This window comes from Orycteropus afer, unplaced genomic scaffold, assembly GCF_000298275.1.
Source record: "Orycteropus afer afer isolate SDZICR_OR568_19922 unplaced genomic scaffold, OryAfe1.0 scaffold00419, whole genome shotgun sequence".
Lineage (NCBI taxonomy): Eukaryota > Metazoa > Chordata > Mammalia > Tubulidentata > Orycteropodidae > Orycteropus > Orycteropus afer.
In genome coordinates, this window is record NW_006922006.1 from 1538238 (window position 1) to 1553079 (window position 14842).

The following is a 14842-nucleotide window of genomic DNA, read 5'->3' on the forward strand; positions in this document are numbered from 1 at the left end:
GGGTTTGAATCGCCAGCCTTCTGGTTAGCAGTCAAATGCCTTAGGCACTATGCTACCAGAGTTACCAATGAGGTGGGTAGGAGATAGAAAAGAATCAAAGATGACTTCTAGTGTTCAGGCTTGGGTAAATGGATGGATATGATACCTTATTTTGAAGTAGGAAATGAAGAGATTTTTTGGGGGGTAGGGAATAATGAGTTCAATTTCTAGAAAGGTTGTATTAAAAGTGCTTGCAAGCTATCCATGTAGATTACAGACTGTGGCTTGTTTAGTCCCTCAAGAGAAGGAAGGTCCAAGAGAAGGTGACTCCAGATAGCTAGAGCTTAGGAATGTTGAACCTTTATTATCTGCCTCCAAAGCTTGTGCTTTCTTTTAGAACCCAAGTTGCTTCTATAAAAATTTTTTTTTTTTAACTTTAAGTAAAAAAATAATTCTGCAAGTATTTGATCCCGTTTTGTGTCAAGCAGTGAATGTACCTCAGTAAACAGACAGATGTAGTCCCTGTCCTCACAGAGCTTAGAGTGTAGGGAAAAAGAACAGCAATTCTAGTACAGATAGTCAAGCACTATGATAGCCACAGAGTACCTCTTCTGTGCTCAGGAGCATGTAACTCAAAGGAATGCTTTCTGAGGGAAGTGATATCTAAGCTGCTGTCGTTGTTTTGTGCCGTCAAGTCAGACCCGACTCATAGAGACCCCTCCTTGGGTTTCTGAGGCAGTATCACTATGGAAGTAGATTGCCCAACTTTCTTTGAAAAATGAAAACAAGTTAGGAAAAAGGTAATGGCAGAAGGTTCCAGGCAAGCAGAGGGAACAGATTTCTCCTACCTGGATTTCCATGGAAGGGAAGATGAGAGAAGGGCAGTGTATTTGAGTAATAATGTCTATGCTTAGCCTGTGGAACATGCCTGTCTGTGTTTGGGTTTCCCTACAGGTGAGGCAGTCCCAGCCCATTGCTGCATCCTGTCAGCCTGCAGCCCCTTCTTCACAGAGCGCCTGGAGCGGGAGAAGCCAGCACAGGGTCGGAAGGTGGTGCTGGAGCTGAGGGGCCTGAAGATCAGGGCCGTTAGGAAGGTGGTGGGCTTCCTCTACACCGCCGAGATGGAATTATCTCTAGAAGAAGTCCATGATGTGCTGTCTGCTGCCCGTCAGCTCCGTGTATCAGAGCTAGAATCCCTTCAGCTAGAGGGTGGAAAGCTGGTGAAGGCCACTCAGGGCCGAAGACTGAACCGGGAGTGTTTACAACCTCCAATCTCTGCCAGGGTGGTGGCACCCAGCCGCCACCCTCGAGCTCCACTGCCTGTTAATCAAACTCCATGTTCTCCTGGGACAGTGAGATTAAAGTCCTCAGGGAAGGAGGAGGGGCCCCAGGAGAAGACTGGTCAACAGAATGCAGAGAACTTGTCTAGCACACTTCTGCTCAAAAGGAGGCCCAGAGCCTGCCCAAATCAAGAAAAAAGCTCTTCACCATCAAGCCATAGTCAAGGGCCTAAGGAGAACAAGAGTGACCCTGACCTTGGCCCTACAGCTCTTTCCCCACCTACGTTGTACCCCTCTGTGAAGGAAAGACTGTTGCCCAGAAAGATCAGGCTAAGCCGCTCAAAACCGTCTCCTGATGTGTGTACATCCAAGAGTCCCAGCATTTTAAGCAGACCCAGCTCAGTACCCACAGCCCCTGGGCGGCGTCTTTGGCGACAGAGGAGTATAAAGAAAGAAGTGCCAGAGGACAAGCAGAATCCAGGGAAAGCCAGTCCTCTGCCGAGCACTCCAAGCCCCTGTGGTCTTGGAAAGACAGCTGGGAGCAAGAAGCGGAGCCCTGAAGGCAGGACCCTTAACTCAGACTCTGCAGAGGAAGGGCAGGTTGGGAGAGTGAAACTTCGGAAGATTGTCAATGGAACCTGCTGGGAGGTGGTTCAGGAGCCTCCCCTTAAAGACTCTCAGGATACCCTTCAGATCCCAGAATCTGGGAGAGACTTAGAGAAGCCTCCAGGGACTCAGCCATCTTCTGTTGTTAACGAAGAGGGAATGTCATCTGCTCAAATAGACCTATGTCAAGACTCCCCTGTGTGCTCTAGGCTACAAGACATTCTGCTGTCTGCTAGCCACTCCCCAGACCACCCAGTGGTGAAGTCTGAGTTTGAGTCCAGTCCAGAGCTGGTAGGGAAAGAACCTGTGTTAGACAATGACTGCAGAGAGCCCTGTGCATTTGACACAGCCCTGCTTGGGCAACCTTGTGAAGCTGAGGAGTACCGAATCACAAGTGCTGCTGCCACCAGTGAACTGGAGGAGATCCTGGACTTTATGCTCTGTCGTTCTGACACTGAGCCACCTATAGGGTCTCTGGAGAGTCCCAGGGCTGAGGGCTGCAGGACCCCCAGTTATCACCTGACAGAAACAGGAAAGAACTGGATGGAAGAATGGTGTTTGCCAGATGTGGAACTCTGGCCCAGGGAGCTCACAGGATTGGAAAAGGAACCTGTCTGTGAAAACAAAGAGCCAGTTGAGCCCCTGAGCCTCCTTGTCATGTCCTCTGAGAACAAAGAGCCAATCGAACCCTTGAGTCCACTTGTTATGCCCTCAGAGATGAGCGGAGCCGAGGCACTTTCAGTGGGAGGCTCTTGGACTCCGGACCTTGAAATTACAGGCTCCCAGCCACTGGATGGTCAAAAAGACAAACTTCTCCATATTGACTCTCTTGACCTCCCCGCTTCCTGTTCAGACTGGGTGGAGACAGGGCTGGAAGTATCCCTGTTTGCTCCAGAGGCAGGCAAGGAGGTAACTGGTAACTCTGAGCTGCTAGGGCCACTTCCCGTCAACTCTGAAGAGGAAGAGATTGATGTAGTGGATTGGACAGCAGAGGGGAGGCTGGTGCCCACCAGTGTTCCCTCTGTATGGCCTGACCCTTCCTCAGAGTCTGAAACAGAGGTAGATATATTAACATAGTGGAGAGAGGAGGGCAGGTTAGGGGCCCTGGGAAGGTGGAAAATGTTGGCTAGCAAAAGGTATCCTGGCAGAGGGGCTTCCTCTTGGCACAAGAGGCAGATATATCCTAGCTCTTTGTAGGTCTCCTCCTCCCTTCTCAGGGAGCCAGACAGAAGTGTACCATGGGTAGAAAATAATGAACTCTTCCTGCAATCTATTTTCCAGTCAGTCAGAAAATGAAAACTATAAACTACAGTCTCTAATTCCAGCAGGCCATAGGTAACAAAGCCAGGTCTCCCATGTGATTTCATGCTAATTCATGAAAAGTTGAGCAAGAACACCCTCTGGTATGGGTTCTATTAAGAGAAAATGTTCCAGAAGATGAAATGGTGTTGGTAGCAGAACACTAGCAAGTGGTAGTAAAAGGACATTACCTAGAACCTAACGTGTATGGAGCTTCCTCACTGCCAGTGTGGGAAGTCTAGCCATAACCTCTGCAGGGGCCTGGAAGAGAGACTTCTATAATCACAAGAAATGAACTGAAACAGTTGTTTTTTTACAAAGTAAATTATTTACTTTTCCACCATAGTTTTTGCTCGTGTTTTATATGCTCTACAAGTTCCAGACTACATAGTGACCTTGGGCTATGAAAAATAAAAGGGACTAGTCCCACCAGGCTGGCTTTTGTCCATCCCTCACCATATGATTAAGTTTCACTCTATTACTCAAGTACTTTATCAAGAACTTTTATTAAACCAAATCCACAAACTTGCAGGACCTTACTAGAGGGTTGCCTCACAACTGAACCTTCATTTCTGGAAGGAAAGAAACTGTGGCTTCAGGCACATGACTTAAGTTTAACCATGTTCCGTCATAAATGTTCCAACATTACCAGGGACAGAGGGCTGCAAATGTGAGAAGGAAAAAAAGATTAGAGAAGGGACCCAAGCAATCATAAAGCCCAACGAAGACGTGTCCCTCCCCTCACCCCTGAAGCCTAAGGATCATATCTACCCCCAGATGTTAAGTGCCTAACATGCCAAAGCACTGCGTAAAGCGTTAGAAAGACACAAGTCAAATTCTTGTGACCAGGAGTGACGGCACTCCAATGCAGTGTTACAGATCACACTGGACCACTAACAACACATTGGTAACAATCAGGTCTTCAAACCAGCTAAAGGACCTGCTAAAAAATGTGCATTCCCACCCCCAGATACATTAAATTGGAATCTACATCTTACACAGATCTGTAAGATCCCAGGGGATCTTGTTAAAAATGTAGATTCCAATTCAGTGTATCTGGTGGAAAGGAACATTATCAGCAGGAGATCAATCAACGGAAGACTGTAACAATTGAGAGGAAGAGAAAGCACACATGAGGTAACACAAAAAGATTTTTGCCAGTTAAAGGTAAAAATTACTCATATGAATATAAAAACACATGTCAAAGATTTTAATTCACCAATGAGGGAAGAAACCAATAAAATTCGCAACTCGTCGAAGGAATTAAAATATAGAACACCATTAGGCATGTGGAGATTAATTTTCAAATAAGTACAAAACTGGTCCATATCCACAGAGCAATAATCAACTGCATCGCCAACGGGCATAAATTGCTTTTCTAGAAAAACTCATTTACATTATCGTTGTTGTTTGCGAACGAGTCGGACCCGACTTAGACTTGCAGTGACCCCTCCTTGGGTTTGCGGGGCAGTATCACCACGAAAGTAGATTGCCCCATCTTCCTTCCGAGGAGTGGCTGGTGGGTTTGAACCGCCAGCCTTCTGGTTAGCAGTCAAGTGCCTTAAGCACTATGCTACCAGAGCTCCTACATTACCTTAGTAGTCTACAACTTGGCTCAAGGAATGGAACACGGAGTTAATGCTGAACGGCATACTACACAGAAGACTAACTTTTTGCCCGTTTCAATTTTTACCTGCTAATAAAAAAAGGAAGGGGCATTCCCAAGAGGAAATCCTGAGATCACGTTAAGAGTTTAGAAAGTGCAAATCCCGTGTGGTTACAGTTTTAACGCTAAGGGCACCATCAACACACCCTCTTCCCTTCCCCATCTCCCGTTTCAAACCTCAGCCTGAGGACTTCGGCCCAAACCTCCCTATGAAAGGTACTTCTTCAGCTCCTCCACCACCTCCTGAGGCTCAGGGAACTTGAGTTTGCGTGGAGGCCCCTTCTTAATCCCAGTCCAGAGCTCCGCACCTGTGCAAGGGCCGAACAAAGCAAAATTACTTCGAGACTCACGAGCAGCTCACAGTCACCAAGGGGCCGCGGTTCCGGAGACAGCTCTTTCTCGATCCGACCCCACGCCCCTCTCCCCCGGACCCACACTCACTGCTGCCGTCAGGGCGCAGCAGCTTCACCTCGAAGCTGCCCCTCCGGGGCTTGGCGGGGTTCACCTGCACTGAAAGTTCGGGGGCCACCTGGCGCAGCGCCTGGCTCAGGGCCGCGGCGTTGCGCCCGTAAACGCGTCAGCTCGTGCTAGAAAAAGACCGGAAGGTTAGAGGCAGGCGGCGGTCCGCGACGTCCTCGGCCCCCCACGACTCTCCCAGGCTTCACCAATGCTCGATGACGACGACCGTCTCCTCCACCGCCTCCTGACCGCCATCCGATTTCTCTCGCTTATCCGCCGCCGCGACCACCGCTGCCTCAGCCTTCCGCTTTCTCCCGCGGGAAGCCATAGCGCCTGGAGCCCGACAAGGAAGAGCCCACTTGAGGCCTAACGCTAAGCTGAACTGGATAATGGGGGCCTAGCGCCGCAGTCCAGGCCGCAGCCAAAAACTTCCGCTCCGCGTGGGCTGCAGCTGCAGATTGGGCGGAAAGAGTAGCCCGGGGCGCACACGTGGTCTGGAGGCGGGACCTTCGGGCACAACCACTGCAGGTGGAGAGGGGTACCCAGAGCACCAGTGCTGGGGCGGGGAATGCAGCGAAGGGGGCGGGGACTAGGTAGTTCCAAAAACAAGCGTTGAGGCTAAACAGACTTGCACTTCTCAGGCTGACGGTGTGCGCCACCGCCCGGTGACCCCAAGCCCTCCTCCCTAGGACCCGTGGACCACCTAGTCCACACCTAATCTGGCGATCTGTACTCTGGGGCTAAGGAGACTTATTAGCGGCCAGTCAGTCCCGACTCATGGCAACCCCTGCACAGCAGTGAGTTGCCTGGTCCTGACCAGCTCCATGACAGACCTTTGGGATCCTTCAGGTTTTCCTTGCTGATTTTCATAAATTGAGATCACAAGGCCCTTCTTCCTAGCACCATAGTCTGGAAACCTGAAACCTGTTGAGCTTCAGGGCAGCAGGGCGGGATAGGGGAGGGCAGTGCATAGGGTACATTGTCTGGAAAGGAACCCAGATCTGGAAGGAGAGACTTCTACCATGTTGCCACCACTGACCCCTTAATGGAAATTAGGCTCCCACTGCTCTTGCCAATCCTGAGGACAAATGCCTGGCATTAAAAGGAATCAAACTTTGCCTGGCCTTTCAACACAAAAGAAATACACAAAGGCACAATCAAAAGGAAATCGCAGTTTTTTTATTATGGAAAATGATTAGCTGATGGTGGGCAGTAGGAGGGGTAATTGAAATTGGGTTGTTGTAATAGAAATCCCAATCTTGCCCAGGGTTCCCCAGCCCCAGGCCTCACCAAACAATGCCTCTACATCCCTCCCTCAGTCTCCAAAAGGTAAGGCATTATTCAATACTGTCCTCAATGATGAAAACTAAGTAAAGGTCTCTCTGCAGGACCAGTGACAAAGTTAGGCTTATACTTTTTAAAGAAGGCCATAGACCAAGCCAGAAAGGCCTAAGGAAGCGAGGGTCTTTGAGACCTATAAAGAAAAATCTTAGTGCTGCCTCTGCCCTGGCATAGGATGTCAGTGTTTAATCTAAGCAGGCTGTACAGACCCACTAATAGTAATGACCACAGACAGTGGTAGAGACGGGTGACTGGCAGGCAGCAGCTGACATGCTGACCCACCCCAGGGTAAGAAGAAACAAACAAAGGAAATCCAAACTTGAGGGCAAACCGTTTCCTCCTCTGTTAAGTGGGATTTCTTTTCCATCCTCTAGTGAAAGAGAAGGTGGGCGGTGGCAGGGGAGGCCTCCTCCAACTGTGCAGGACAGTTCCCTTGTTGCCTCTTTAATATCAGAAGCCGTACCCTGCCTTCCCTAGGCACAAAGAAACGAACAATAAATAAGAAAGGGCCACAGCCTCAGGCAAGGTTGGAGAGGCTGGAGGCTGCAGAGGGTCAGTCAGGGCCTCCTTGGTGCCTGGGAAGGGTCTGGATGGAGAAGGGGCACTAATAAGGCAGGGTCCTATTTGTCCTTCTTGCTTTCTCCATCTGGTGGTGTGGTGGGAGTTGGGGCCTCAGGCTGCTCCTCAGGGATATGGTCTCCAGCCTTTGACAGCTTCTTGGCCTGCTGGTACAGCTCATTCAAATTGAATTCTCGGATCACATTCTCCTGCATGAAAGAAATGCACACATCAGGTTCAATTTGGAAGGGAGAGTTAAGAGCTCCTTGTGGGAAACCAGTTGCTATCAAGCTGACTCTGACTCATGGCCACCCCATGTGTATCCCCAAAATACTGGGATACATTGGGTTTCCATTCACTGATTTTTCAGAAGTAATTGGCCAGGCCTGACTTGCAAGGTGCCTATGAGTGAACTTGAACCACCAACCTTTCAGTTAGTGATACAGCATATTAACCATTTCTAACACACAGGGACTCCATTTAGACAGTTTAAGGAAGGAGGAACCAAAGGAGAGAAACCTGCCCTAACCTTCCTGCTTTCTGGGTAGCTAGAGAAAGTCAACAAACATTTTAGACTCGATGGTAAACAACAACAACAACATTATGTTCCAGGAGCCCTGGTAGCATAATGGTTGAAGCCTTCAGCTGCCTGAATCAGTAAAATATTAATTACCCTGGAAAATAAAAAGTGGCTATTACAGTTAAGAAAGAAGTTCGAGTGGTGTAGTGGTTAAGGCACTTGGCTGCTAACCAAAAGGTCAGTGGTTCAAACCCACCAGCTGCTCTGTGGAAAAAAGATGAGGCAGTCTGCTTCCATAAAGGTTTACAGCCTTGGAAGCCCTCTGGGACAGTTCTACTATGTCCTAAAGGGTCCCTATGAGTTGGAATCAACTCCATGGCGGTGGGTTTGGATTGTGTGCCAATCACTTTGTCAAGAGTTACACATACATTATTTAGTGCAATCTCCAAAACAACCCTGTGAGTCAGGTGTTACTGTCTCCAATTTCCCAACAAGGAACCTCTAGAGGTACACAGCCTCAGAGATAAGGCTTACATATAACTGTTCCCAGTGCTAGCAGGCCTGGGACATAGGAGAAGCATAATATACATGTGCTAATGAATGAAAAGGAGCTCTGGTAGCGTAGTGCCTAAGGCACTTGACTGCTGACCAGAAGGCTGGCAGTTCAAACCCACCAGCCACTCCTCGGAAGGAAGGTTGGTTAATCTACTTCCATAGAGATCCTGCCTTGTAAGCCCAAGGAGGGCTCGCTATGAGTCGGGTCTGACTCGACAGCACATAACAACAACAACAATGAATGAAACTAGTAGACAGGCAAGAGAGCTGAGAATCAAATCCAGGTTGGGTTCCAAAGCCCATCTACTGTAACATACCCTTCTCCAAACCACTTGCCCATCCTTTCAGGTACCTCAGAGAAAGTCCAAGAGACAGCGCGTCCTTTCTTGTCAATCTGTGGCCGCCGCATTACCTCCTTGCCACCTCGGAATAGGATCAGGGTAGGGAGCTGCTTGGTAAGGGGCGATGTGCTCACTTTATACCTACAGGGCCCAGAAATGACTGTGTAAGTGTATCCATGTACATCACATAAAGCAAAGACCCGCCCAGCTCCTTACATACCGTCTACTAACATCAGTGTAGCGGCCAACATCCACCTTCCCAAAATTTAACCCCGTACAGTTGTACCTGAGAAGAATATAGCATTTAACATACTGAAAGAAGAGAACAGCTCAAGGGAAGGGAAAGGGGCCAACTTTGGGTGGGGCAGTGAACAAAATCCAGGCCAAAGCCTTGCGGGGGTGGTACAGCATCACAGTGTCTCCCATCATCCCTCCCTCTACACTACTCACTTGAGGGAGAGATCTGCGTAGATAGGAGCAAATGACTGGCAGTCATTAGACCAGTTGGCAAAGAACTCCACAATCCAAGTGACCCTCTTGTCCCGCTCCAGCTCCTCCTGCCACACAGGGGAGGAACAGCGAGCTGGACCATACAGGCTCCTGGGAAAGCTCAGACTTTAGTGTTTAATTCCTTTCTGACTTCCCCTCTTCCCTCTTCTCTAGCTCCTGTAATAAGCCACAGTGCCCTTGACTTCCATCCCATGCTCCTCCTCCTGGTAAACAGAGAGCACAACTATGAAGCACCCCACACACACCCCCGCCCCGCAGCCCAGATGCAGGAGGAAGAAGTACTCACATCAATGGTTTTATCACTGAAGTACTTGATGTGCTCTGGGCCCATGTACAGGGGTGGCTTGCACGTCATCAGGAACACTAAACACAGAAAGGAGATGTCACAAGAAGTCTCTAAGGCCTTGGGCAAGGGGGTTTACTTCCAAACCCACTCAAAGACTTCAGCTCCCCAAGAATACTCACTCTGTGGACATATTTGGATACATTCCCTTCGTCTTAACATAAAGCCTCTGTACACTCTAGTCATCTGAGCTACATACATCATTAATTAGGTGAGAGATATGCAATAAGGGTAGAGAAACTGGTTTGGAATTGGAATTTGGCTCCCACAACCAACCCTCTTTACAACATAATCTTAGAAGGGATCTAAAGAAAGGCAATGTCCTCACCTATGCAGAGCGTGATGTAAAGCAGGCCCATGCGAATATCCAGGCGGAAGAAAAGAATAGTGTTGGCCACTTTACTAAACATGAAGATGTTGCCTATATGTTGCTCCACGGTGACTGAAAAACAGATGTCACAGGTCACAGTAAGCTGTAGGCACCGATATCCTGTGATTTGTCCTTCTTCCTAGGGCAGTTTGAGAAGGTGGTGGGGATCCCAAGATCAAGTTCAGCCTTGGCATGGATTGTGGGACTAGTTCACCAAATACCACCCCTCTCATCACACAAAGGAAAGCGCCCCCAGAGGGCGCTGTGCCTCAGCAGCAAGAGACTGAGCTACACTTACTGGAGCGGCGGTTCTTCATCATCACGATGGCGCTGAGAAACATCAAGATCTCCACTTCTCTCTGCCACAGAATCAAACGACAGGAATGCCATGAGGACAGGAGGGCAGGAGCACCAAAGGACAAGGATGTCAAATACCACAGAAAACCCAGGAGTGATGCGAACAATGAGATAACTGGAGTCTGCTCGGGTGGAATGGGGAAAACACCCACCCCTGCCACAACCTGACTGGGTGCCTCTCACCAAATCACTTAGCCTCTGAGCTTTGGTTTCCTCAACTGAACACCCATTTCAAACTGCTAGTGCGGGAGCCCTGGTAGCATAGTGCCTAAAGCATGTGACTACCAACCAGAAGGCTGGCGGTTCAAACCCACCAGCCAGCCACTCCTCGGAAGGAAGACTGGGCAATCTACTTCCATAGTGATACTATCTCAGAAATCCGAGGGGTTCGTATGAGTCAGAACCGACTCGCCGGCAGTGACTGACTGACTGCGAGGATTAAATGAGACCATGGATGTGAAAAGACTGTATAAAGTATGACATGGTGTACAAATGTAAGACATTACTTTAACCAACTTAGGGTGACTGGTAAGATAAACTTTTCTAGGGAAGCTTTATTGGTAATACATCATTAATATACTATCTGGAATAATTTGTTGGTTTTGCTTAAGTCAAGTCATTCCTCTCTACCCAATATTCACAGTGATAATCTGTGCATTTTACCTGTAACTCAAGAGCTGAAGGGAGCTTTCAGAGCTCTTTTAAGGCCCCTTTCAACACCTTTGCTTTACAGTTCTTTCTCACTTTCTAAAATGCAGGCTCCATGTGAGCAAGTGAGACAGATAATAAACAAGGCAAAGAAATGAACAAGATAATTCCAAAGAGCAATTACTGCAATGAACAAGAAGAATCACTTATATAAATTAAACCTGTTGCCAAAAATTCAATTCTGACTCACAGTGACCCTACAGGATGGAGTAAGATTTCCAAGGATGTAAATCTTCATGAACAACAACAACAACAACAAAATCTTCACGAAAGCAGACTGCCACATCTTTCTCTCATGGAGTGGTTTGAATCATCACCCTTTCAGTTAGTAGCTGAGTACTGAACCGCTGCACCATCAGGGCTCCTTGTGTATATAAACCAAAACAAAACCCACTGCCATCGAGCTGACTCCAACTCTTAGCCACTCCCATGGGTTTCCAAGGCTGTAAATCTTTACAGAAGTAGACTGCCTCATTTTCCTTTTGTCGAGCAGCTGGTGGGTTTGAACCACCGACCTTCTGGTAAACAGCCAAATGCCTTACCCCCTACACCACCAGACCTCTTCCTTGTGAATATACAGAGATCCAAATCATTATTTTAGACAGAATCAACCTATTGATTTACAGCTATAATTCAAGGACCTATGTTTACAACCTCAATCTCCTCTAAAAAACAAACTGATATAGATACAGACATATAAAAAGGGGAAATATAACAGACCTTGGTAAACATGATACATTAAAGAGAAATTAGGAAAGGTTTTCCTGAATAAAATTGGGTGGATTTGAATTAGAACTTAAAAGACGAATTGAAGCCACTTCTATGGCTTCTAGCCAAACAACAGACAGGCATATAGGGTGAACATTTACATGAGGCAGATACACTCCTTGGAGTGATCAACCATGAGAACGGAAGGGCAATGTTTGCACAGGGAGACAGCTCAGGGGGCAGGAATGAATAGGAAAGAAGGACACAGGGAAGAGGTGACTACAGGGAGGAAGCGGGAAGAGAGCAGTTACACTGTGGGGAATTGTGGTCAGTGGCATGAGACAAAATGTGTATGAATTGCTGTATGGAAAACAAATTTGCTCTGTAATTTTCACTCAAATCACAATAAAAATTAAAAAAAAAAAAAAAGGAACCATTAGATGAGGATCAACTACACACCTACACACAGAGAGTCAATTTCTCATGTGTAAAACAGGGGTGAGGATAGTACCTACTTCATAAGGTTCAATAGACGATATGTGAACAAGGCTTGGTCTATAGTTAATAAATAATGTTGATCAATAAACATTAAAAAAAATGTGGGAAGATGAATTTAAAGAACTGGGGTCAACCAAGAGACAAAAACCAGTTGCCACTGAATAGATGACTCATGGTAACCTCACACGCATCAGAGTATTCATGTGCTCCACAAGGTTTGCAGTGGCTGATTTGACAGAAGTAGACTGCCAGGCCTTCCTTCCAACGTGCCCCTGGATAGATTTGAACTGCCAACTTTTCAATTAATAGCCAAGCACTTCACCATTTGTGCCAGAATCAACCAAGAGCCAAAGGAATATTTCCTAAAGACAGAAAGGGTCTATGGTAAAGACTGGCTACACAAAGTCCAAATCCTTTCCCCCTAGGGACACCACAGCTGTACTTTATCTCCCAACCTCCCTGCGTGTAGGCAGAATTGTGAGACCAGCACTTCTGAATGGAATGTGAGCAGAAGTGATATGCCACTTCTGTACCCAGGTAGTAGGGAGAAGACATGCCCTCCCATTCCAGCTTGCTTTTTTCATGTGTTGACTGGGCAATGGCAGGATGACCACAAGGCTATATAGACTGAAGACAGAAGGAACGTAGGTCCAAAACAGCTACGAGAGCAAAGCTCCTTTGGTTGTTATCTGTGTATTCATTACACTGAAACTTTTTAGTATGGAAACTTTCCAACATACACAAAAGAAAACAGATACTTTAATGAACCCCTTAGCCCAGCTTCAACAGTAATCAACATTTTGCTAATCTGATTCAATTTCATCCATGCTACCCTTTTTTTTTTTTTTTTTGCAAGAGAAATTTAAAGCAAATTCCAGCTATATCATTTCACCTTTAAGTATATCAATATACATTTCTTACAGATAAGGGCTTTAAAAACACACACACACATACACACACCATAATACTATTATCACACTTGATAGCAAGGAACTGTTAACTGTTAAACCAAACCCACTGCTGTTGAGTCGATTCCAACTCCTAGCAACCCTACAGGACAGAGCAGAACTGCCCCCATAGGACTTTTAAGACCATAAATCTTTAAGGAAGCAGGCTGCCACATCTTTCTCCCACAGAGTGGCTGGCAGGTTCAAATCACCAACCTTTGAGTTGGCAAAAGAGCACTTCAACCATCGTGCCACTAGGCTTCCTGTCATCTAATATTTAGGTTTCAGTCACAGGATCCTGATTGTCTCAAAATGTCTTTGTACAGTTGTGTGTTCAAGTTAGGATCCAAGCAACATGCATACACCTCATCTGATTAATGCATCTTTGGTCTCTTTACTCTCTAATGGACATGCTGCTCTTCCTTTTTACCCCATGCTATTATCTGTTAAAGATAGCGAGTCACTGGTGCTGTCAACTTCGCCACTTTCTGGATTCATGGTATGTGTTCTCCTTATAATGATCACCTGTCTTCCACGTTCCTTATAAAGTAGAAATGAGATCTAGAAGTTTAAATACAAGGAAATCCGAATTTTTTGGCAAGAATACATCATAGATTAGTCCAAAGGACTAAAGGACCACATGAACCCCAGCCTCCATGATGATGAGACCAGAAGAACTAGACGATGCCTGGCCACCACTGCTGACCGCTCTGAAAGAGATCACAATAGAAGATCCTGGATAGAATGGGAGAAAAACAGAGAACTAAAGTCATTATAAAGACCAAGCTTAGTGGTCTGACAGAGACTGGGGGAACCTCCAAGGCTATGGCCTTTAGACACCCTTCAAGCCTGGAACTAAACTTACCCCCACAGTTCAACTTTCAGCCAAACAACAGACAGGCCTATAAGATGAACAGTAACACCAGGGAGGTACACACTCTGTACAACAATCAGTCATATGAGCTCAGAAGCATTTCCCCAGGGATAAAACTCAGAAGGCAGGAAGGGAGAGGAAAAAAGGGTGAATGAAAACGGTAAATACTAGGATAAAGTGGGAAAAGTGCTGTTACATTGTGGGGATTGCAATTAATGTCCTAAAACAAAATGCGTATGAATTGCTGAAAGGAAAGCCAATTTGCTCCATAAACGTTCACTCAAACCTCAATAAAAAGGTGTAAATATAGCTGAAAAAAAAAAAAAACATCACAAGTGGGACTCACTTCAGGGGACATATCAGCCTTTCATCTGATGATTGAAGCATCCACAGATGATCACTGCCTAGGTGCATTATTTCATCAAGGTTTGCTAAAAAGATGATTTTTAAAGTCTATCACTTCTTCTGTATTTATTAACTCAAATTATTTTATTTAAAAAACTCAACGTTCCCTTATCAATTCTTTGGTGGCCCTAACACAAAAGACACAATACACAGGAAAGGCAAAATCAATGCATGATTCTCTCCCTTTATTTAATAGAAATAAACTTTTATTCTATTAAGTCACTGAAATCTTGAAGTTCACCTGTTAATGCTGCTAACATTATTTACTCTAATACTCCATCTTCCCAATCACCAAGATAAATCAGTAAAACATGAATTATCCTGGAAAATAAAAACTGGCTACTATAGGAGCTCTAGGAGCTCTGGTAGCATAGTGGCTAAGGCACTTGACTGCTAACCAGAAGGCTGGCGGTTCAAACCCACCAGCCATTCCTCGGAAGGAAGGTTGGGCAATCCTACTTCCGTAGTGATACTGCCTCGGAAACCCAAGGAGGGGTCACTATGAGTCAGGGCTGACT

General features: G+C 46.5%; 3 protein-coding genes across 3 annotated transcripts in view; 1 reads left to right on the forward strand and 2 right to left on the reverse strand.

Annotated features, from left to right (window-relative positions):
• The window catches only part of BTBD18 (BTB domain containing 18), a 5433-nt gene extending 2491 nt beyond the window's left edge, over positions 1 to 2942 (forward strand). Inside the window, exon 2 of the mRNA XM_007953900.1 lies at positions 934 to 2942. Within this exon, the coding sequence (XP_007952091.1) occupies positions 934 to 2942 (2009 nt within the window). The remainder of the gene's footprint in view (positions 1 to 933) is intronic.
• Positions 2943 to 5037: 2095 nt separating this feature from the next.
• Positions 5038 to 5617, reverse strand: SELENOH (selenoprotein H). The gene is made up of 3 exons (XM_007953853.1): positions 5496 to 5617; positions 5272 to 5417; positions 5038 to 5138 (listed from the first exon to the last, which is right to left on the reverse strand). The coding sequence occupies exons 1-3, from the start codon at positions 5615 to 5617 to the stop codon at positions 5038 to 5040; spliced, it is 369 nt and encodes a 122-aa protein (XP_007952044.2).
• Positions 5618 to 7250: 1633 nt separating this feature from the next.
• Positions 7251 to 14842, reverse strand: part of TMX2 (thioredoxin related transmembrane protein 2) — a 9633-nt gene continuing 2041 nt past the window's right edge. The window contains exons 2-8 of the mRNA XM_007953854.2: positions 10126 to 10186; positions 9786 to 9899; positions 9401 to 9477; positions 9055 to 9161; positions 8825 to 8890; positions 8616 to 8745; positions 7251 to 7397 (exon numbers count right to left, since the gene is read on the reverse strand). Coding sequence (XP_007952045.1) covers positions 7251 to 7397; positions 8616 to 8745; positions 8825 to 8890; positions 9055 to 9161; positions 9401 to 9477; positions 9786 to 9899; positions 10126 to 10186 — 702 coding nt within the window. The remainder of the gene's footprint in view (positions 7398 to 8615; positions 8746 to 8824; positions 8891 to 9054; positions 9162 to 9400; positions 9478 to 9785; positions 9900 to 10125; positions 10187 to 14842) is intronic.